This window comes from Dicentrarchus labrax, unplaced genomic scaffold, assembly GCF_905237075.1.
Source record: "Dicentrarchus labrax unplaced genomic scaffold, dlabrax2021, whole genome shotgun sequence".
NCBI lineage: Eukaryota > Metazoa > Chordata > Actinopteri > Moronidae > Dicentrarchus > Dicentrarchus labrax.
The window spans coordinates 32,825,420-32,850,577 of record NW_026136721.1 but is presented as its reverse complement, the minus strand read 5'-3'; the positions used below and the strand labels follow the sequence as shown (position 1 = coordinate 32,850,577).

The following is a 25,158-nucleotide window of genomic DNA, read 5'->3' as shown; positions in this document are numbered from 1 at the left end:
ATGGATGTTGCCTTAATCTCCTCTATTTTTTTCTTTCCTCTCCAGGAAAGAGCAGAAGACCACTTAAAGCCGAGGAACCCGAGCCACCAAGCCCAACCTGCTGGGCCTGACCTCCCAGAGGTCCCATCGCTGCGAAAAGAGCACCGGGTGGTGTTACGCAAGGACAAATTTCCAGATCCCTTAGAATCCATGGGAGACATCCACATTCGCACTCACCAGCTTCAAGATGACAAAACCCCTTACTTTGTCCGAACCAAAGCTGGAGCCCTTTGCTTCAGGCAGGGGACAGAGGTAGCTACCCCAAAGGAGTACTCTGGGAAATCCGGGGGGGCTGTGGCCAATGGAGCCGGGGCTGCTGGGCAACGGAAACCTCTGGAGGTCCAGCAGCAGCCCTCCATAGCTCCAAAAGCCAAGGCCAGGGCGAGGGGCAACGGGAAGCGGCTGGTCAAGTGTGTGTGCCGGCCGGGATGGCACGGACCTTACTGTGGGGTTCCCACCATGGTGTATCACTCCAATCTGCCTACCAAGGAGCGGCTGACGCCCAGAGAGACCCCGCGGAGGGTCATCAATGCCATCAACGTTAACCACGAGTTTGACCTGCTGCATGTACGCTTTCGTGAGCTTGCCCAAGCAGTTGATCTGTTCCTCGTTTGTGAATCAAACTTTACTGCCTATGGAGAGAAACGGCCTCTGACGTAAGACACAATTTTTTTTTTTTGTGTGTGTGTGTGTGGAGATTATACAAGCCATACCGTTAAGATCAAGGTGTATGTAAGCAAACTGTGTAATCAACAGGGGCATATGTTTTTGCCAAGTTGTGTCACTGCCAGTGCATTGGGTAGTTACTGTTTACAGCTTACGGTCTTTGTTTACAGCCAACCTTCATGCTTCATGAGTATCAGGGTGCTGAATAAAAATTACAGTGAAGTTCCTTTGGCAACAACATGTAATGCCTCGGGAGCAATTTTACAGCAGATTATGACAAGAGCAACATGATTGACTCTGCGTGCAGCCTTGGAGGGAGAGATTGGTGTGTTCAATCATAGGATGTGACACTGCATGAAAGCGGCTACATTCAGTAAACAACCTCTTTTGCTATGCATTTCAACAGGTTAATTGAGTTGTTCCTCCGAACAGTGTCGTGTATGGACAGTGGGTTTTCCTACTGAAAGGCATCATTTGTCAAACAAGGACGTTTTGTTGCCTGTTGTTCTGTGCTGCAACATTTTTCCAATCATAATAATAAGTTAGTTAGAATAAGTTTTCTTACTCTTCCGGCAGCTTTGGATTCCATTCTGTTCCCTATAGTATAAAAATATATAAGCAGGCTTTTGAAAATTGCTTGAGTTGAGTAATTCATTACTGTGAACATCAAGTATCCTTTAATGTTTGATAGCCTTTTTTTTTATTGTTGCACGAAAATGCATTATAAAGATAGCCTATGGTGTTTTTTTGTAAAGGAATACAGTTACATTTACAGCGTTTTACACCAAAAGGCATGGATTAGTGTAGTTCAACAAATGGGTTTCCTACCTGGAATGGTTTGAATGTTCAAAGCAGATATTTAAAATGTTACAAACTCAAAATCTGTAACTCCAGCAAGTTTTGAGAGTGAACTAACAAATGTATATACCATCTGTAAAAGCCTGGAAACAAAGGGCTTCCTGGAATGGTAGGTAAAATTAATCTGAAGATCTAAACACAACAACTTTGAAAAATAGTTAGCTGTGGTGTAACTATATAACAGCACACAATTTCATGGCAATATAAGTTTCTTTGGATAAAATAATCCACTAAATGGAATTTGTAATTTCCCCAGTTTCCTGCGGCTCCTCCTCAATGGTACATACGACTACATACGTCACAAAATCCTGTACGTGTTCCTCGACCACTTCCCAGAAGGTGGTCGGCAGGATGGCTGGATCGCTGATGACTACTTGCGTACCTTCCTGACACACAATGGGATGTCCAGGGTTGTAGGCGCAAGATCGGATGACGTCTTTGTTATTAATGACGCAGATGAAATCCCGGCACATGAAGGCCTCCTTTTCCTTAAGCTGTTTGATGGCTGGACAGAGCCTTTTGCCATCCACATGCGCAAGGTAACAGCAATATGTCAGCTTGTGTGTGTGTGTGTGTGTGTGGTCGGTCATATGTTTTACACCAGGAAGACTGTGGGATGATTGTGTCATGCATTAATTTTTTAGAGCAAATTAAGCATATTTGATTATATCTGTTTATAATTCAGTTTTTTTTCTCTTGTTTCCCTACACACCAGTCACTGTATGGATTTTTCTGGAAGCAGTTTGGCTCTCTAGAGGTGGTGTCAGGTTGCACGGTGGGGATGTTCCGCGATGTCTACGATGGCGATGGTATAAAGCTCCGTCGTCGCGAATACTACACCATGCCGGGTTTCCGTAAGTATGAGAACGACACAGGCCACATCCTGGTGCAGTGGTCAGTGGGCAGCCCCTTCCACTTCGCCGGGTGGCACTGCTCCTGGTGCTTCACGCCCGAGGGGATCTACTTCAAGCTGGTGTCAGCGCAGAACGGAGACTTCCCGCGGTGGGGCGACTATGAGGACAAGCGTGACCTCAACTACATCCGCGATCTGATCAGGACCGGGGGCTGGTTCGATGGCTCCCTGCAGGAATATCCCCCTGTAGACCCCAAAGAACACATGTACGCCCCTAAGTACATGCTAGAGCACTATGACAGGTACCGCTACCTCCTGGAGAACCCTTACAACAAAGCCTCCAGACTGAGTGAGGGCTAGGAGTTCAGCTAAGACAAAAAAGGTGAAATAACTAGTAGGGCCTGAGTGAGGCTCTCAGCACTGAGTTTCGGGGGCGGAACTGTACTGATGAACTACATCTTTTATTGAAGCGATACTACATGTATCTCCACCAGGCAGCACTGATGTTGCAGGGATTTAAAATCTCTTAAAAATCATTATTTTGGGGTAAAAAAGGGAACACTGAATCACATCCATCATGAATTTACGGATCATTGAGAGGATACAACCACTGGATAAACAGAATCATAGATTTCTTCATTCCTCCCTTTTTGGGGAAGAAGCCAAGCTATCTGTCTTTTTGTCACCCCGGCCCTGTCCTCCTTTTCTTAACCCGAGCCAATATGCCTGCTGAGAGCAAGGGGCCGCTTCGAAGTAAAGAGAGGGATATTTTGTCGCCGTGTGAAACCTGTGGAGACAAACTTGGAAGTGAAGGAGTGTCTTTTGTTTCTGTCTGTGTTTACTAAAGTTTACAGACTGATGTTCCTGCTTCACTCTCCACCATCAGATGTCTTCCTGTCATATTTGGTGACCTCCCTTCAGAAACATACACACAGATCTTACATTATTCTTGGGTCTCAGTAGAAAATTATGAATCATATTTAAACCCCGCTGGAGTACCCACTGCCAAATGAAAAGGAATGACTCGATGGAGAACTCATTCGTGTGCTCACACTCATCCACATGCACCTTAGACCTGTATGTGTGTTTGTAAAAGAAAGTGTGTGTGTTCTGTCTCTGTATCATATTGCAAGGTTTGGGCTGTGAACAGAGGACAAGATCAGTGAGAGGAAACTGAAAGTGAGAAAGAATAATCGGGGAAGAAAGAGCGAGATGGGAAAACAGTGCAAGCGAGACAGAAAGGAGGAAAGAACAGAATAATGAGGGAGGAAGAGAGTGGTGATGAGAAGGGAAAAAAGGAGGCTCTTTCAACGTTCCTTTTCCCACAACATCTGCTGATGTACGAGTGTTGCAGGGATGAGTGTGCAGAATGTGTGTGTCCCTCAGAGCTTACAGACAGCTCTGAATAAATCATGCTCTGTCGATGGCATCCGAGACAGATGAAACCTGCCGTTATTGTTTGTCCGATGAGAACAATCGAGACCAGTTAGGGAAAGATCACCCTTCAGTTGGGTTTCTCTGTCTATCCAGCAGCTGAGATGACTTTGTTTCCTTGGAAACTAAAGTATGTGAAAAAGGAAATGGGATGGATGTTGTTAAGATGAGTGGGTGGGTTCACATCAGGCTAGGAGCTGCAGCGATCAGACGAGGTCAACGCCGACTATAGGGCCCCTCGGATAAATAGTCCTCTTTCTCCTCAGTTGTCAATCACCAACTCTCAGAAAAGGACTGTTCCTGTCATCTTTTTTCTCTTTTTATGCTGCTAAGTGTCTTTTTTTCCCCCTCTTTGGTGTTGGTTTCCTTAATCCTCATTAACAAGGCAAATTTTTTATATTCTCTCAGTCTCTACACATCCCCCTCTCTGTCAAAAAAAGTTAGAGGAATCTCCAACTCTTCCTCTAACTTTCCTACACCCAAACCCATGCACACACACACACACACACACACACACACACACACACACAAACACTGGCTCTCACACTCCATTTTGGGTGTGTATCGGTTTCCTTTTAATCCTCACAAGAAAACGTAAATAGGAGTGTATTTATCCTCTCTCTGCCTCATTTCTCTGCCCCTGTCTCTACAGGACAGGACAGGGCACCCGTTACCATGGTGATACTTCTCCTGTGGCCACAGATCACTAGGATCTGAACATTTAGGCATGAGCACTCATGCCTCTTGCCTTCTCACATCCCTGCCGTGGTGTGGCTACATGCTTAAATCCCCACCCCGCATGGAATGTTGAAGAAGTTGGTGATGTTGTGGACAATTTGGTGAGCTGTGGGGTGTGTGTGATGTGGGCTGAGGCCAGCGGCGTACTGGGTTATGTTCTTGTCGAGGGCAAGGGAATCATAGCAACAATGTTAACAATGAGCAGTTAAGAAAAGAAAGAAGCTAAACATGCAGCATACAAATACCAATCAACAACAGTAAACTCATTGATTTTTTTCTTTTAATTGTAGATGACTGCATCCACCATCTGCTTCTTCAGTGCCTTTCTGGGCTTTACAGATACTATTTAAGCTGCTGAGGGGTGAGGATGGGACAAAAAACCTGAAGGCACACATTTGATGTTGTAGCTTTATTTTCACTTGGAAACAAGACTGCCACAGAATGTCTCAATACAAATGCTTGAAATCTTTTACTTGTTTCACCTTGCTTAAAGTGTCCTTGAGTCAGACCATAAACTACAACCTACCCCCCTTATCATTTAGACCCTAAACCCTTAAATGTACCCTGAATGCCTCAGGTTAGAGACACAACCAGTAACAAAGCTGAGATTTTTGCAAAAGTAGTGTGAGTATATCAGTCCACCACCATGCTGGCTCTTCATGACCGTGAGCTCATGGTGGGAAAAGCAGATTAGGCCGCTGACAGTTGTGTCGGGTCTGTGCTGGTGCCTCCATGGCAGCACAGTCTGCGGTAGCAGCTGTTAGGGGTTTGGTGTTGGGAGCCAAACTCCCATCCAACCCTAGAGGGGCAGCAGAGAAACGAGCTTTAAATAGGATTTGACATTAGACGATAGGAGGAGACAACAACAATACTGAACGTGATGCTTCTTATGCTAAATTAGATTTTCTGCCTTTTGAAAAGGTAATGATTGATGGAACAAAAATGAAGCAGAATGAGAATTTGAAAGGGAGGTGGGCAACTTGAGTCATATTTTAGAGATGTTAAATCAGGAACTCAGGCAGTTATCTGAAATGGATGCTTGTGGACCAGTTTAGATTAAATCGCTTTGTTTTATCTGCTCTTTTTTGGGCAGTTTTGTTGCTGTGGAAGTTTAAAAAATGTTACAGAACAACCCCTCCTGAATTAATGTAATAAAATAGCAAAAATAGCATTGATGACTGTTTTATGGTGTCAGCACTTGGCATGGCACTGATCAAAGTATCTAATTTCATGGTACCAAAAACAAACAACACTTGCCTCTGACTTCAATGCCTTAAACCACAACCATGTGCAGACTCTTTCCGTCTGTCTGGTGAAAAAGTCCATCCTCTCATTTACACGCCACCACATGCAAAAGACAAGAAGTTTGTGCTCTAAAGCTAAACGTCATCTCAGAAATGTGACCACAGGAGTGTCTGTTCAATCCTATCTGGGGTTGGGGTGTGTGTTTAAGCCCTGCCAAGAGGCATTTAACCAGAGTTAACTCCCAACTCTCAGCCCTCTGCAAACAGGCTGCACATCTGGTGAACTGTGCGTGTGTGTGTGTTTGCATAACTGTATGTATGCACTTTTAAAATAATTTATGTGTGTGCGACAGATAGTGACTCATGCCAGATAAGGGTGTCTAGCATGCTGAAAGACAAGCCAGGGTTACTTCACTCGGCCTCTTGCCCTGTTATTGCCATGGCAACGATCCTCTTGATGAATTCCTGAGATCTCTAACAGCCTGAGGTCATCAACCAATAGAGGAAACCAAGAGGATAAGAGGTGAGGGAGAGCTGAGGCAGGATAATCGGAGAAATAACAAAACTGTTTTACAACCTGACCTGAGTAAAAAATGGCAAAACCTCTCATTGCTTAGTCGTTTTCGGTAAATGTCACAGCACTGCCGAGCTGAGACTAGTGACACACACACACACACGCAGTATGTACACCAATAACCAGCACACACCTCTCTCTGTTTGTTATTGTTTTTCATTTATTTGGCTGACTCATCACAGCAAGCAGACAATTTGCATGAGGAGCAGAAAAGGTAGACAGAAAAATACTTAGAAAACATGAGTGGGCCATATTTTTTGCACTAAGCAAAGAGAAGAAAAGAATAAAATAAAGGGAGAGCCCTGTTTCAAACAAAGCGTAGGCTTGATGAATGGAGACTCAAATCCAAAAAGAGACATTTCGGAAATAATCCCTCCACCTCTGTTCTCAGTGACAGTCTTATTGGATGAAGTGTGGTTGTGACACGTGGAGAGGAGGGAGGTAATAAGCTTGACCGAACGGCTTTGATTTTTCACTTCGATGAGGCAAAAGTCATCGCGGAGATGAAATGAAAACCGTCCAAATGAAGGGAGCAGCTCATCATCCCTGTAAAAGGAAATCTATAAACCAGTGACAGTTAAAGTGAAAACGAGTCTGTGATGCTGAACAATTGAAGCGGTGTGTGTACACCGCCTCACTGGGCTTATAATGGATTTAAAGTGTTTGATATCCAAAAAGGAGGGGCTGTGTCTTGCTCAAGGGCACTTTGGCAGACTGTGGCCACTCAGCAGATGTTATAGGACTTAAACAAACCTGTGACATTTAAGTTACTGGACAGTGTCAGAGTGCCTGGTGTCATTTTTCTCATGATCCATCATAAAATCAATAGAGCAATAACATATGGGAAAGGAAATGAGCAGCCTGTAACCACAACATACTGTGAGAATTTCACCTTATTTACAGTATTTGAACCTTTTGTCAAACGTTTACTGAAGATACTGACTTTTAACCTTTTTAATCAGGTTTTCTCAGACTCTCCGCAAACAAATAATCTGCAATGAACATTGCTGCTTGCTTCAGGTGTTTGGGACAGAGCGAATAAATGAACTGTAAAAGGCAAAACTGTAACCAAGATGGAGCGATGCCACTGCAGACATGTTTAGAATTGCGTTGCTAGGAAACAGCTGGGCGCCATCTTTATTTCCTTTCAGTTATTGATATTAGCAACAGTAAACAAACTTGGACCCATTGGGAAGGTTGATGTTCTGGAGTGGTCTAAGCTGAGGATGTAAGTGCTGTCAGAGGATGTTTTCTAAAGAAATATTTACATTTTTCTCAGTGCAGGTTGTCTTCATATACTTTAGTATATCAGGCCACTGTCAGTAAGTAGTTCAGTCAGTTTTTCCTGACTTTTGCTTAAACATATTCTCCTTAAAATGATCAATTTATTGAGTTGTTCATGTGTTTTTGCACATGATTTATGTAGCTAAAGGCATTAAAGGGCACTCTAGTGATTTGGTACTATATTTGCATAAATTTGAAGGACTCGCAAGATGCATTGAAATACAAACGCAGAAGAATTGGTGCAGCAGAGGTCAAAATGTCCTCCAAAAATCCTTCCCATAATGCAACTCTATTGCATCTCTTTGCTACACCTTCCCTGCCTGGTAAATGTTCAAGTCTGTCAGACTCCATGCCACCAGTTTATAACACCGGCTTTCTGTTAGAAATCGAATACATTTATAAACTCTGAGCCCAAGAACACAAAGAACAATTTTCTCAGGCTGAGTAGGACTCACCACATAGGTAAACTGTGTATGCGTAAAATTGGTGAAGCGCCCCTTTCATATATCCCAAGACTAGACACAGAATATCATCCCCAAAATCAGCAACGTCAGACTAAAATGATCCCCATCAGCCCTCTCAACTGGTCCAACCCTCTTTTCAGCACGCACACTAACCATCAACACATGTTTTGTAGCATTCAGCACGTGTGTGTATCCCGTACAGATGTGTGTCTCCAGGGCTGTGTTGCCCCACCACCACCACAATCACCCCCCATCTGTTGTTGTGCTTGCAGAGCGGCTGGCTGCCTGTCTACAGGGCTTACATGTCTTCACGGCTCTGGCCCCCCGCCAGCCCTGTGGCTCCCACCGATTGATCTTTTCCAAGAAACATTAGCGACAGGCAGGCCGGAAATCAAGGAGGAGGGTGTGGGGGTTCAGAGAAAAGAGGGTCATTTTACTTGCTTTCTTTCTTTTACTTTCTCTTTGTGGCCCATACATGGGTCAGGAATGTGTGGAAAACTTTCGAAGAGTACAGAAAAGTGTATTGTCTTGGTATACAAAAGTTCCTTAGTTTTGACTCCTCATCTTGTATATTTTAAGGTTTAAACCTGTGAAGAACTTCATTTATGGAACACTGTAGCTGAATCACACTAAATGCTTCAAATAAATGTAAGAAATTTAAATGTATGCGTACACAAACAAGCAATAAGCTATTGCTTTATATTCTCACTGCTTAAAATCAAGAAATTAAGTTCTTGAAAATGCGATTTTGAAATAGGAACCAGCACACGCCTCCGGTCAGGCCACAGTAACACAAAGCTGCTGCTGTTGTCATCTTGGCTGTAAACATGTTATTATTCTCTTTGTGCAAGCAATGGAAAGCATTTACATTCCACAAGCTAAGCGATCACATTAACTCCGACAGCTGCAACGATGTGTCACCACTGATTGGAAAGTACTTGGTGTTACTTAACCACAAGCATTGCCCAAAACAAGTGCACCCTTATAACCTACTTTTTTGTGCTTGGTTGGACTTCAGGGCTGCATTTGTTAGTATTTGACTGAAACCAATAAATAGTATTATAGATGTCAGTTCACCAAATTACAAAACGCTTCACTCTAATTCTACAGTATCCAGGTTTGGTATTAGCTGCCAAGAGTTTATGATAACCATCTGTCCGATTTCTGACGCCACCCCTAAACATTTGAAGGAAATGGAATTTATTCCATATTTTGTGTATTTTACTTGGAAATACTTTCTACCAAAGAAATAGTCTCTATGATAACTTCTGATATTCATAGTAATGGAGACGTTCCTACGAAGAGATGTTGCTGTTTTTTTAGGTTATTTTGCAAAATTGCAAAAATCATAAAAGATGTTGTTTTCACTTTTATTCGGGTGCAGGAAAAAAAACCTGATTAAATCAAACCAAACCTATCTGCACGGCTAGATACCACTGGTGATATTTGGTTGAACTAACCCTTGAAAAACAGGAAGCCTCACAATGTTGGATACTTCCACTGGGAACTAAAACCTTCCTTTTGTATGTGGGTCTATTTATGATAATGAGTAAATAAGTTGGGCGCGGCCCAGTTCTGTTCAGTAGAGCAGCCAACTTGTCTAAAAGTTGCATGGACAATAATATGCCCTATCACACATTGAAGCAGGCTCCAATTTAGCAAAGAAAAAGATCAAATTAACAGCAGTTTAGAAGCAGTGTTGAATATTAAATAGCGGAACCATTTGGGAAGATGACTGGGGAGCTCCTCCTCGTTTTTTTCTGATGAATGTGTCTGGTATTTATAACAGCAAAATAGGAGAGGTGTGTGTTTGTGAGTCAGGACCCATAACACGTCTGAATGTGTTTCAGGACAGATTGTTGGCTTTGGGGCGGGTACAGGATGAGACTGGTCCAGGAGTCCATATGTTGTGACACCGCAGATCAAAAAGATAAAAGTCAGTGTGACGCTGCTGAGACAGATGGACACAGTGACACATACGCGCATGAAAAACTGGCCATGCAGGCAAGCCGACACCTGGCTGCGGATCAAATGCCGTCAGAAACTGGAGGGACGGGATGAGTGTTGGTGTGTGAGATTACTCTATTTGGTCAAAAGTATGCAGACATGCAAGACACCTTGTCTCCATCTGTGGGAAATACTAAAGCCCCTGAAAAAAATAAAAGTATTTCTCTGTATTATTAATTATTTTTGACTAAATAAGCAACAATCAAAATCTTTCAAAAAGGTATTATTTATTAAGAATTTGAAGGAATAGTTAAATATGTTGGGTAATATCCCAGAAAGTTGCTGGTGTTGGCCAGGTTTTAACCTTTTGTAGAAAAGATTAAACAAGATACAATGTGGTAATTAATTAGCCGTGGAGGTGCTGGTAGGTGAACAACTCTTAATGTGCTTCATTAGGACTGTGTGAGTGTGGTATGGTCAGATTTGACTGACAGTGACCAAAACTCCCACTGACATTCATCAAGTTCTGATTCAACTGTTTCTACTTCAAACCAGTGGGGGGAAAAGAAAAAAAAACCATAACTGTTAAATAACCAAATCTCAGATGTGTGTTCATGTAGGATCCCATCATTCATAGTAAGAAGCTGATTGTGAACATATGTTTTCAAGGTCTTTAATGCTGCAGCACACAGAGATATTTTAGAGTGCTTCTAACTTTGTGGTAACAGTTTGGGGAGGGTCCTTTCCTGTTTCAACAGGACAAGACCCCTGTGGCCAAAGTAATGTCTATAAAGAAATGTTTTTCTTAGTTCAGTGTGAAAGAACTTGACAGTCCTGCACAGAGCTCTGACCTCAACCCCATTTAACACCTTTGGGATGAATTAATTAATGCTCTTTGGGCTGAGTTAGAGAAAAGTGCTACAGCCAGGTTCCGAAAAATCTTGTGGAAAGTCCCAAAAGATTGGAGGCTATTGTAGCAGCAGATTAATGCCCATGGTTGCAGAATGAGATGTGCAACAATCACATATGGGTATCATTTTAAGGTGTCTATTTAACTCTTGACCACGTTGTGTGTGTGTGTGCGTGCGTGTGTGTGTGCGTGCACGTGTGTGTGTGTGCACGTGTGTGTGTGTGTGTATGCGTGCGTGTGTGTGTGCGTGCACGCGTGTGTGTGTGTGTGCGTGCACGCGTGTGTGTGTGTGTGTGCGTGATCTACTTTGTAACTTGAGCCTTACTGCAATGCTCAGAAACTTGCTGTCCCTGAGCGGTCGACCTGAACTGAGACAGAGGCAGAGAAAAAGAGGGTGACGGGGTCAGAAAATGGCAAATTAAGGGAAGGGGAAGAGTGAGGAAAAGGGAGAGGGAGCCTCCAGAGGGGGTTTGAATTCCGCGCAATCACAAACAGAGACGGAGATGGAAAGAGGGAGTGACTGATCGTTATAATCACAGACTTTCCACATGTATCGTCTCCACCCTTTTCTCTTTGTTTTGTTTTGCACTTATGCTTTTGTGTGAAGTCAATCGATGTCTTTCCTTTTGTTCTAAAAGTTTTAATATTGTTTTCAGTGGAAGTCTGAGAAGCAGAGAGGGAGGGTTTTTTTGGCCCTCTGTTTTTCTATTTAACTTTGTTTTTGTACTTTTTTTGTAACTTCATCCACTTGGCAGCTTGATATTTAATGTCTTTTTAAGGCGGTGTGTGTGCGTATGTGAATGTGTGTGTGTGTGTGTGTGTGTGTGTGTGTGTGTGTGTGTGTGTGTGTGTGTGTGTGTGTGTGTGTGTGTGTGTGTGTGTGTGTGTGTGTGTGTGTGTGTGTGTGTGTGTGTGTGTGTGTGTGTGTGTGTGTGTGTGTGTGTGTGTGTGTGTGTAAGCTCATAAGCACTGTCTCAGCCTACTGCTAGAATAGACTTCCACTCCACCTCACAGGTCTTTTTACCTCCTTTGATGCCCTAAAAGGGGACTTCATACTGTGGCGGCCATCTTGTTTTCTCTCTCTTAACAGTTTTGTTGTTTCCATGGCATCATCTTTTCTCTATGACCTTAACAGCATCACATAACCACTTGATTTATGAGTTGCTTTTTTGTTTGAATAATTTTATGTTTAAACAGTTGTTTGTTTTCCTTTGGTTTTAGCATTTTATTCTTAAATAATTTTCCTACCTTCACACATGGCATGTGTAACACTCACAGATAACTACAGCACGCACATACACGCACACAAAGACACACAGAACAGCCTCTGTCTTTTTACTGTGGTCTGATTGTGGCCATGTCCTCTGTTGGTCAAACAGTCAGACCACTGTAGCTGCTCTGTTTGTGCCCTTGCTGTTATGTGATCGCTATGAAGGCTTGCCATTGTGTGACCAAAAACCATTTTTGTCGTTGCTCAGCCACTTAGAACCGGTTTGGGCCAGAGCCCCGACCTGAGAGTAACCCAACTTACAGAAAGAAACTGCCATTTTTGCCCCCATCTTTTGTTTAATGTTCTGTGTCTGTCTGACAGCAAACTGGTGCTGGTTTGATGCTTTTTTGTGTTTCTGTTTTTTTCCCTCTTTTATCACTGATATCCTGTTTTTTTTCCTCCAAATACACAACAATGTCAAACAACAACAAAAAAAAAAACAAACAGAAAAAAGAAAGATTATCTCTTTTGGAAAAAAAGCTTTTTATTTGAGTTGCATGCTGAAATGCATATAGTACTTCTGCCTGTAAAACTATGAATTGCACCTTATTGGAGGGATGTGGTTTTGTTTTGTTTTTTTAATGCGTACATAAATATATATATATGGGGGATGTATCTGTTTATTTGTTCATGTTTTATTTTGATAAAAAGATGTAACTGTTTGCTAGTCAGGCAATGTATTGTATTTCAAACAGGGTTATGGTTATGATTTTGCTTATTAATGCCAGGTTTCATCATTGATTCAGTCACTGGTGTTTGTTGTGGGACGGCTTCATTAAGCAGCATCAGAAAATTAGCCCAAGACTGATGAACGGACAAATGGAGAAAGAATGGACACTGATTAAAAAAACATATTTTTGAATCCTAAGTCCATAAAACTACAGCCTTTGTGAGCACAGACCTTCAAATTAAGTGGACTTTGAAGAAGGATACTTGCTACCTTAAATCCTAAGTGTTAATCCAAGAAATTTGATGGAAAGAAATATTGACAACAAATCTACAAAACCCCTTTTTACAACATGTTCCTCTTGTTTGTCCAGACTAAAAAATTCTGTGATTAAGACAAGTATGACTGTCTGGCTAATTACTGCTGCTTAGTGAAGCTTTGGCCACACACACACACACACACACACACACACACACACACACACACACACACACACACACACACTGGCCTGTCGTCACACTAGGAGGCATCCTGCTTGTCCTCTCGCATATCACACAAACAACTTCCTCCGCCATCCGTCCATCTTGTCCTTGAAAAAGGACAAATGACTAACTGACAAAAGACACCATGATGCTCAGACACACACATTTTCACACACACATCAACAATACAGCCTTGGCAGATGACTGGCACTAGGCATGGTGCTGCCACCCGGTCTCATGTCCCCGGGGCAGAGTGCTGTCTGCAGCCAATTAACCAAGAGGGCTGGTTGCCAGGTCCATATCCAATCTAATCCTCTCCACCCTCCTGCCACGTTGCCAGATTTGTCCCTCCACTCTTTACACAGCCTTTGTTGTGTTAAAAAAAAAGAAAATAAGGTTTACAATGTGAGCGGAATAATGAAAGTAGGTTAGATGACTCGGTTTGGGTGTGTTTTTATTGGACAAAATCCTTGTGAAAGGGAGCTGGTTGCAGCACTTTGTCTGTGCTTTGTCAGCTGACCTAAATGAGATTGGAGGGATTAGTCGAAAGTGGTCATGCTTAGAATTGTGGTTCATCTTTTCACCAGTGCAAACACCTAACATACATAACATACAAGAACACCCCAACCTAAAAACTCAAACCAGTCGTTGAGGCGTTTGTAAGATGTTTGCAAAAGCTGTCAGGAGAGGATGAAAGGCAAGGAAATATTTTTTTCCCTTTTTATTTTTGACATATTGGTTATATATGAGCAAACCCTATTACATATTGTGACATTGTACAATAACACAACCTGAAACCCCTGCCTCCCTTGGTCCCCATGCACTGATAATGATTGTATATGGTCACATAGTTTTATTTTTTATATCATCGTTGGGGCTTAATTTTGTTTCTGGGGTCATTTATTTTGTGATATTATTTTGAAATGGTTTAATGGGTCTCTGTAATCGGTGTGCGGGAGAATGTGTGTATGTGTGAGAGAGTGTGTTTATGTACTGTAGCTTATGGAATGTGTGTGTGTGTGTGTGTGTGTGTGTGTGTGTGTGTGTGTGTGTGTGTGTGTGTGTGTGTGTGTGTGTGTGATAGAGAGGGAAGAGAAAAAGATTGGGTGTGTTGTTTTGTGGCTCGGTGTTCAGCTCCCAGTCCACATCAGCCCTTTGCCTGTGTTCATCATTGTGCCAGTGTGTTCAGGTGTTCCCTTGCCTCAACATCCGTTCATCCAAATGAAAGAGAGAGAGAGAGAGAGATGAAGAAGAAGAGGAAGAGGAGGAGGAGACAGAGGCAGAGGGCCTTTTCCCTCAGGGGAAAAAAAAACACAAATGAGAAAAGATACTTTTGAAAAAAGGGTATTTTTCTCGTCTGCGGGGTCACAAAGAAGAGTGTAAATTTCTAAGTTAATTGAAAATGATGAATAAAAAAACTCATTTGTTCTCTATATGAATGGCTGTATGTTAACCATGAACAAAAAGTAATGAGTTCTATGACAAAGACATATAATAAATTAATTTTAAAATTTTTACAGTGCTCTCTGTTTGTTTCTGACTTCGAGGCATCTGTGACATGTTGCTGCTGAAGTATGTGTGGGTGTAGATGTTCTGCAGTGTTACTAGATTGCGGCGATTTGCATCATCCATCCCTAATCTCACTAGAGGGCAGCACTGCAGCACACATCATTACAGATCACTGTGCACACTCCATATTGCTTTGGATTAATTTATAAGACTTTTAGTCTAAATTCTGTATTACAAAACACACCACAACCCAAAATCATAAATTCAAAATAAACAGTTAATGCTGCTATTACAGTGCATGCTGATTTAGGTTTAATTAAATACTGCACAATTAAGCATGTTTTGTCACTTTCAGTAACTTTGCCCAGATTAGTAGCACTGCAACACAACTTTCAGTCATGACTGGGCTAATCTGTTAAGTGGAGTTTATGTACCTTTATGACAACATATTATAAAGTTCCCATCAAACCAGCCAGTGCTCCTATGCTGAAATGAACTAATGAGCTCCATTGTCTACTAGTTTTAGACAATCTGACAACTTTATTTAGGAATATGCACCATATGAGCAAAATATAAACTAAAACAATATCTTCAAATTTTATTTTGACAACATGCTCCTGTATAAGACCACATAAAGTAATAATGCAGAACCAATATGACTTCATATGGTTCTTAAAGCAATAGTTTCACATTTGAGGGGAAAAAAGTTTCTTTGTTGCTGAGACATGAGAAGGTCTATACCATAAAATACCAAAGATAAAAGTTGTATCAATCTTCTCATCTATCTTTCTGCAAAACAAAATAAGAAGCCCAAAATGTCAAACTATTCCTTGAAATGGTACATATTCCCTGGTATGCAATAAATCAAATTACTTAACCAATTGGCGTGCAAAATTCCACATGGTGTAGGAGAGCAGATCAAAAATGAATATAGGACCAATCGAATTGGCAACATGACAGATAAGACACAAGCCAGGTACATCAGACTGTCCCCCGCAGGTTAATTCATGTAATCTCCAGCACTGGTGACATCGAGAGGGAAGAGAAAAAAGACAAAGTAGCATCATGCCAAGGTCCACTTACATATTATTCATAAGCCATCTATCAACAACAACGTAATGCAGGGTCCAATGACAGCAGTAGGAGTATGGGCACATTATAATAGCTTACCTTGATTCTCTGATGTTTCGGATCTTGTCACTTCACACCAGCATGAACTCACACAGATAGTCAGGAAATCACACTGGTAGACAGATGTGACAGGGTGTGAACAAACTCATAATCAAGGGTAGGTAGGCCAAATTAATCATTATTATTCTTCTTTGGTTTTAGAGGCAGCTACAGTCTTCCACTGGATTTAAAATGAAGCTCAATTCTCCTATCAGATCTAATTTCTTTTAAAGAAAATGAAAAGTTCTTCCCCACCCGCATCCCACAGCACCTACACTTCCTCTCCAATAATCACTATTGATATATCACACCTGTTCTGTAGAGGAGGATGTGTGATGACCTGAATGTCGCTCTTAGAAACATATTGTTGTGACCGCCTATATTTCCCAGATGATTCCAGATACATCTACATTAAAAAATTAAATTTCAAACATGGGTAAACATTTGAATATGTGAAGGTGAGGATCTTTTAACACCCATGCTTTCAACAATCCTTCAAGAACTCTTTCTTTAAAAATGGTTCTTAATTGAACCCTTAATCTTACAAAGAATCTGTGAAGATCCCTTTCCTCAAAAAAGGGTTTGTCAGATGCAAATGGTTCTGGGCAGAAAAGGAAGAACCCTTTTTGAACCCTTATTTCTAAGAGTGCAGCTTTGGGAAATAAAATCGACCAAAAAAGTGTTGTTTAAGGTCATGACACCACTTTGACACATTCAGAGGCAAGGAGGGAGCGACTTTATGTCCAAGCATCCAGTTAATGTCCAGTTTAAGTGCCAGATCAGCCACAGTGGACCAGGGTGTAACCAACCCAGTCACACAGACCAAGGAATGCACTGCTGTTGTTTTTCTGTGTCTAAAGTGTCGACAATAAGGCACAAACAAAAGGTCTTTAAATATCTGAGGACACTCACACATTGAGTAAATGCAAACAGCTGCATGCGCTGTACAGATAATATACATACATGCAGGCAGGCACTGAGTTCCATAAATATGCACACTGACAAAAAACAGATGGAATATTGGCGATGCATGGTGATCATGAAAAACCATAAAGTGTACCATTTACTGGATATTTTTGACCTGAGGATGGTAATCTTAATATCTCAGTAACTGCTCAGCAGTTTGTCATAAACTTTGCTGTGCATATTCATGATAGCCAGAGGTTGTTTTTCAATAATAGTAAAGAGTGACCCTGTAGATTACCATGAGGTCAATATTTCCCCTTAACTGCGGTCCATGACAAAAGCTAAAATAACACAAATGGATGGATTTTTATAAACTTTGCTGTGCATATTCATGCTTTTCAAAGTCTGATTCCTGATGTTTATAGTTACTACTTAGGTCTTGTGACATTTACAGTAGGCTACATTAAATCTCTTTAAAGGATGAAGCCTGATTGTGTTGGACCTGCAACCTTTTACATTATTAATACCATGATGAGCCCTCAAGGAAGTAAACAGGCTTACACATGTAAGAAAATGAAAAGAAACAAAAGAAATAAGTAAGCAGACAGTGACACCTGTCGCCCTATACTTGAAATCAAACAACTACAAAACAATTAGCTTCCGTTTTATACCCTCAGGCTGAATATGATATGAATTAGCAGATTCAAGTTGTTACGAAGATAACCCTGTGACTAGGGCTGAATTACCTACCCAATGTGTGCCATAAGCCCACCCCCTCCCATGTTTTCCCAACCCATTTTGCTCAGAGTCCAGAAACCAACCGGTACTCTTATTGCCAGAATACTACCATGTCCCAGGTTTTTTGCATTACAGTGAGTTTGGGATCATTTGATTAAGCCCAAAAGTACATGCACCATGTAAACATAATATGAATTGTATGACATTGCAAGTATTAAAAATAAATTTTGACTCAAGGCCTAGAAATTGGATAAAAATGCAAGAGCCCCCTTAGGGTCCGTATACTTTTAGTTTCACTGTGCTTTTGTGGTGCATATTACCAAATAAATGTGTAATTAATCAAATTATCACAAAGTACTTGCCACACCGACAAAGATCTGAGGCAGTCGCTTGCATTTATCAATTGTTATCCAGCCTTGCTTGTGACCCTTTCTCTACGGCCCCATGGGACATTTTTACAACTATAACCTGTTTATTTGAAAAGGTCTTCCAATAGCAATATCTTCAGTATGTGGTTTGTTCTTTCCAGCATTTTTGTATTATGGTTAGACAAAGTTCAATAAAATCACTAGATATTAATAGAACTCGATGTAGGAAAACTATAGTAATATACAAAATGTGAACTTCTGATGCTTAAAGCTGTTACAATAGATTGTATCATCAGTGAAATGGATTACCCAGAGAGAATTACGCAGTTCTGCAGTTCTTTTCACGCATTTTAGTACCTTTCAGCTCATTGTTTTGGTATTCTTCTAACATCTAAAAAGCCACACTATACCACCTGCCCAACACCAAACAGCAGCCAGTTTAGCAACAGCTAGTGAACATAGTGTAGCATACATACAGTAGCAGCTAAAGACCTGACAGAGCTAAAAGGAGACGGAATGGACTTATATTTATCCAGTGGCCTGAAACACAACTCCCAATGAATGCTAATGTTGCTTCATAACTGCTGGATGTGGCAACTGTTTGCTAACACGATAGCGAGCAAAACTGCAACTTTCAAATTAAAAGTATTTTGAGTATTTTGAAAATACAAAATTAACCCACACTAAAGTATCTTGTTACATTTGATTTTTTTCATTCCTGTCAAAAACCAGCTACAAAATACTCGAAAGTAAGTAACAGAAATACTGCCCATTTCTGAATTAAACTAACAATGAATGTGTCTATCACAACAAAAAACTTCTCTCGCGTTTAAAATACATGCTTAGTGATTCTCAGACAACTCTGGAGTTACCTCCCATAGTCCGGCTATGGCACTGCTGTCAGCTCCAGGGAATGGTCACCCAGGGAGCCAGGCGGTTTGAAAATGGGCAAATTGAAGTGGGGAGCTATTAAATGCAGACATCTTGGCTTGTACCATGGCTGGGCAAGCTAAATGATGATCACTCACTGGGCCTCTTTCACTGGAGGGTAGATGCACCATTTTTGGTTTAAAACACGCTACCAGTGTCCAGTGCGGGAATGTCGCCACAGACACCAGCTTCTGGCTTAATCAGCATTGTGTGAACTCCAGCATAAAATGCTACTAAAGTCTACAGGTTACTGATTAAACTTACGTAGCTATAATAGAACACAAATCCTGGCACCTTCATAACACTGAAGTACAATAATTATGATTCCTGTTCAGTGCTGAATATGGCCCAGAATCCTTCTGATTTAAGATTTGGTGTATGATGAGAGAGTTCTGTAGTTGGTCCTTCCTCAAATCAGCAGATATACTTTATGCTTTTTACCTCCTGTTGCAGCAAGTTTCCACTGCATTCAAGGAAAACAGCAACGTCATTAAGTTCTCTCTGTACTACACATTTCATAACAGATTGTTGTTTGTACAACATGTCCTGAGGTGTACAGTATAAATAAAAGTCACATTACCTTCTTCCTTAGGAGCCTGTTTAGTTTGAAAAGATCTGTCAGAGCTCCATCACGCCACTGACAGACATCCTCATCAGTCCAAGGCTATAATCCACCATGCGGTATTCAGCAGGGTTGCTTTGTGTGCTGAGACTTAGTTCTGCTTTCAGGGAATAACTTTGATAACTGACAAGTTCCTTCACAGTTAGCATTTGAATAATAGCAGAAAGCAATGGTGGTGCATTATTAAAATTGATATCTGAGTCATAATTTACAGAGACTGTTACAGTAGCCCTAGGGAAACAGTAAAGGCACATTGTCACACCTGTTCTGTTTTATCCATCAAATCATGTGGAAATGTAAGTATCTGTTGACGCTTTTTGCAAAGGATTGTCAATTTGTAAATCCGTAAGATTTCAGTCAGAAACAAAACAATGGACACTGTAATTGACACTCTTTTTTAGGTATGGCCTTATACATATACACTTTTGTCCTCTTTTGTCTTTATTCAGCAGTTTGCATCTGGTGCATCAATTTCCAGTCCAATAAAGTTAATCTCATCACATTATAATATCCTCTTTGTGTTTTTCCTAATTGCTCTAGACTTATACCGACATCTCAGGAGCAGATGACCATTCAATTAAAAATGTTCTCTGCAAATTTACAGTAACCAAGTGATGTATGGGGAAATATTAGAAAATTAAATGGACTGCAGTAATTTTGCAATGCAATTATAAAGGAGGAAATGGCTCCAAAGTAGCAAAAAAACAGAAACATAATTTTCCCTGCAGGAAAGATGATGAACTGTCTTGTAAATCAGAGAGTTGCAGCATGTAACATTATTGTTACATTGTACATTGTGAATCTGTTATTTGCTATAATGAAAAAACCTAATATGTGAAAGAAACCATATATATATAGCTATATATATATATATATAGCTGAAAATGTCCCCAAGATGATTAGTAAGGATAGGATAAAGCTGTCTTTCCTCTATTTAGTCAGGGATTTCTTCATGAAAATAACGTTAACATCTGTTTGTTTCTTCATCTTTAAGGCTGAAACATATTTTAAATATGTCATTTGTATGTTTCATGAAGAGTGATTATTTATACCATATGAAGACTGATTATTTACGTATTTTTTTAATTTACCTATTTCTTAAAGTTTCAAATCTCCTCTCATTTCTCACACTGTTGGTCAGTCCCACATTACCTGCTATCCCACAATGCCTTGAGAAGGGATTCACTGTCATTCCTCAGAAAATTAATAGCAGCAAACTTATACATGCTACATGCCAATACACTTACTGTATGCTGCCAAAAAGATAAAGTGATTTAGTTGGTGATTCCCCCCCCCCTTCAAAAGTACCTTTCCTGTTACTCTATACAGTTTACTATCAAATTGAGCAGAAATGCCACAAAAATGGAAGAAGAAAAAGAAAAATGGGGAGAGCCTGAAGCTTTGTCTGTCAGCGTTAATGATAATAACTAATATAAACCTCCTGCAGATGGAAAACTTTGGATAGCTGCTGCAGAGCTGGATGGCAGAGATTACAGAAGTCCTAGGGCTGAATGGATGGGTATTGCTCCTGTATTGCATGGTGCACTGTGTGTGTGTGTGTGTGTGTGTGTGTGTGTGTGTGTGTGTGTGTGTGTGTGTGTGTGTGTGTGTGTGTGTGTGTGTGTGTGTGTGTGTGTGTGTGTGTTTGAGTAAAGCTGCTTCTCAGAAAAGCACAGGGTGGGGTCAGGCTAAATAGGGCGAACCACTCTGTAATTTGCAACAAAAAAATGGAGCCAGACAGCCCATCATTTTGTGTGTAGATGTGTGTGTGTGTGCGCGCGTGTGTGTGTGTGCGTGTGTGTGTGTGTATCATTGTTGTGAGTGGGTTGTAACAGCATCAGCAGTACATTTGGGCAGTGAAGTGGCTGTAGTTGGGTAGTTGCCTGTCGGCATGCTGTCCACCACCACAGACAGACTGAGCTACTCCAACCTAGGAGATGGGGCAGGAGGTCAGACAGGCTGACTGATGGTTGTTGAAGTAAAATTGATACGCTCAAAAGTCGCTCATTTGAACTAAAATTAAAAGTTATATAGCATCTCATTTGCTATTTGTCAAATAAAGCATACACAGTATGATCTTGTCTTTGTGTAATATTTATTCATGAGTGGACTCAACGCAACCCTCACACACTCCCGTATGTGAAAGCTCGAAAGAGTGACCATTCAAAGACACAGTATCCCAGTTTGAGACTCCCTCTAACACAGTCAGTGACGTAACTACCGTACATGTCGGTAATGCAGCTGCATAGGGGCCCGCAGCAGTTGGCGTGAGCTGGACCAACATCATATGCAGCCAATGGATTTACACATTATGGCAGTGAGCTAACCCCGTTATTCCATGGTGTCTCCGTCTCACCGTTCACTTTGTCATTCACATTCATTAACAATACAGTAACATGAAACATTTTTATATACAAACACTACATACTGCAGCAGAGACGAGCCCTGACCTGCCGAGGGGGGTTCTCGACAGTATGCAGCAGCCAGCAGCAGAGTGGGCACTGTGGCCTTTTTGTATTCACTAATTCCAGCCGTTAAGTACCCCCTTAATAGGGCCCCTAGGATGCGAACAGGCTCAGCACAGGCAGTTTTAAAGTCTTGCACCCTGTCTGCTGTATTTCTGTTTACCTCACTGTTTTTCAATACAATAAAAGCGTAAAAAGAAGTCCAAAGAGCAGAGGAAGAACCTTGTGGCCTCATGTGTTCAACTCACAAACTTTTTCTCTCACCAACAACTCAACCCTCCAATGTCTTGCTGTTAGATCCACCAGCAAAGCAGGTGAAAATGTTAGTAAGCAGTGTTAGTGAGCAGCAGCTCGCTCAGTGCAGGTGGCTGAAAGCAATCATGATGATGATGATGATGATGATGATGATGATGATGATGATGATGATGATGACGATGGAGGAATGTGTTGGGTTTGTCTCGTTGTAACATGTTGGTGTGTTTGGACATTTCATACAGACTACAGCGGACTCATGTCATTGTTGCTGGATTGGATTTCAACCGACAGCTGTTGGATGAAAACATCATCAGTAAGTTGTTTCATTATTAGTGATGACATACTGTCGTAGTGCTGGGTATCTGGCATTTTTGACTTTCTGGCCAAAAATATTGTTGTTTGTTGTCCACACATTGCTTGCAGACTTGTAGCCCAATTTGTTGTCGTTTGGGTTGATTATGTGACTTTATTGTGTAGGCTATATGGTTGTGTGGCTGTATGGGCATCCAGCGTCACTGAATGTCAGATGCTGAACGCCACTAGTTTGGTCAATGTTACCTTTTTATCTTTTATCTGATCATGGTTCTGAAAAAGCCTATCAGAAGTTGAAATTCTAAAATATCAGCAGATCGCTTTTAAGGGCCCGCTGCAGGTGCTTGCCCCGTCTGAAATGAGACATCGGCACTGCGCCTGGTGTCAAGGTGCACTGTCTTTGTTCAAGTAGTCTAGGTATCACTTCCTTGCTGTTATGACTCATCCTCTATCACACAGCTGTCTGTTTTTACTTAATTTAGGTGTCAACTATTTTGTTGTCAATGGCCGTTTTAAACTGCAGGCTTTCACTTCTTTAATTCGCTGGTGACATTACATTAAGTAGGCCCGCTTTGATCATCTTACACATTCCTGAGTTCTGGAGAAACAAACAGATAGCAGATAGAATGGACCTGTACTTGTATAGCTTTCTAGTCTTCCAACCATTTAAAGCGCTTTTACACTACGTGCCACATTCACCCGTTCACACACATTCACACAGTGATGGCAAAGTCCATCGAACAGAAACTAACATTCATACACATTCACACACCGATGCACGGCATCGGGAGCAATTTGGTGTTCAGTATCTTGCTCAAGGATACTTCAACATGTGGCACCAGGAGCCGGGGATGGAACCCACAACCTTGAGATTAAGGAACGACCTGCTCTGCCTCTGAGCCACAGCCACATGTTTTATGTTCAGTGACGTCTCAACATCCCGCTGTTTACTTGGACATAGAGTGTTGTTAGAAACGGGGTGAAACATTTTTGCATATAATAGCCGCTTCAACAGGTTGTGTATGGTTTTAGGTTAGATTAGAGCCCATGGCTGGATTTTGATCCATTCAACTTTAAATCACTGATCAAAACCCATCTTTTTACAACTGCATTTAATGTAGTTACAAGTACATTTATGCCTGAAACTACAAAAAATTTGTAAAATATGTTGCTTCCATACAGACGTTTAACCTTTTGTTTTTACTGTAGTGTTCTGGTTTTGCCCCTGTGATTGTGACACAGACTTAAATGCCTCTTACTAACCCCCTTGCAAAGCCTGGAATACACCACAAACTGAACCCATATAAAGTGGACAAACATGCTGAATTCACTTGCATCTAGCCACTAATGCAGGAAGAGGCAGTGGTTGAAACACGATGAAGTGCCTAGGAGCAATTTATGCAGAAGAAATGAGCATCAAATCTATTTATTGGTACGGGTTTGAGTTTGGTCACAGAACTGATGTCAGTGTTGCTATACTTTTACATCAGATTCTCCCTCTGCTTCTTCAGAGCCTGTTGCCTTTCACATACCAGTTACCTTCAGGTTAGTTACAATTTCTAAAGAGACAGCTGATCAAGATGAATGACAAGTGTGGGATTGAGAAAGAAGGGGGCTAGGTTTGAGGTGAGTATATTTGTGACACCTGCTAGTGAAAAGTCATCTAGGTGTCAGTCCACACATTGTGTTCATCATGAACAAGAGCAATAGGCCTTCTGACAGATTATTACTTTGCTACCATTATGTAAGTAAAATAATCTTTTCAAACTGATTTTAAGCCTATCACCTTAATAGCTACATTTCAAGATGCAGCAAGTGACTTGTGAAATACAGTAGGCAACAGCTGTTAATTAAATATGTGAGTTATGTTCGATTAACATTTCACATATTATTAGGCTACCACTAAAATCTACAGTAATATTGCCTTTTCAGCCAAGCAAAGCAGAGATCTTTGAGATGTTGTTATTTATAACGTGGACATAATAACTCGAACTTAATTCGATTTGATGGGATTCAAATAGATTATTCAATACTGGATTCAGATTCGATAAATTGCTATTTTCTTCTTACTGTAGTTATAACTATAAGGCTTCAGCAACTTATTTAACCCTGTCACATCTAGAAATGTCATCATCTTGCTCCCCAGAAATACATTATCTAACATCTCACACACGGACCAAACAGCATCATCTCTGAAGCAGTCAAACTGAACATGGTCTGACTCCAAATTTTTGTCGTTAAAAGTTTAAATCATGTTCTAAACAACTCGCACTGCCTCTGTCCTCCATTGACCGGCCTGCTCTGTTGGCTCAGGGTGAGATTTTACCTCGTTTGCACAGATCTGAATCTGCTCTTCTTTTCTCAAATTGTGACCTTCACCGCAAGATAAAATAAAGCCAACAGAGCATGGAGGATTGTTTGGCAGTGCCATGTACCTCCTCCCCTCCCTCATA

The 25,158-nt window shown here is 41.2% G+C and overlaps 2 protein-coding genes across 3 annotated transcripts in view; both read left to right on the top strand.

The window, feature by feature from the left end:
- Positions 1–14,945, top strand: part of LOC127354472 (beta-1,4-mannosyl-glycoprotein 4-beta-N-acetylglucosaminyltransferase-like) — a 49,095-nt gene extending 34,150 nt beyond the window's left edge. Inside the window, 3 exon segments of the mRNA XM_051384392.1 lie at positions 46–695; positions 1,820–2,102; positions 2,279–14,945. Of these exon segments, the coding sequence (XP_051240352.1) occupies positions 46–695; positions 1,820–2,102; positions 2,279–2,776 (1,431 nt within the window). The 3' untranslated portion in view covers positions 2,777–14,945.
- Positions 1–25,158, top strand: part of mgat3b (beta-1,4-mannosyl-glycoprotein 4-beta-N-acetylglucosaminyltransferase b) — an 83,968-nt gene that overhangs the window by 49,793 nt on the left and 9,017 nt on the right. The window lies entirely within an intron of this gene.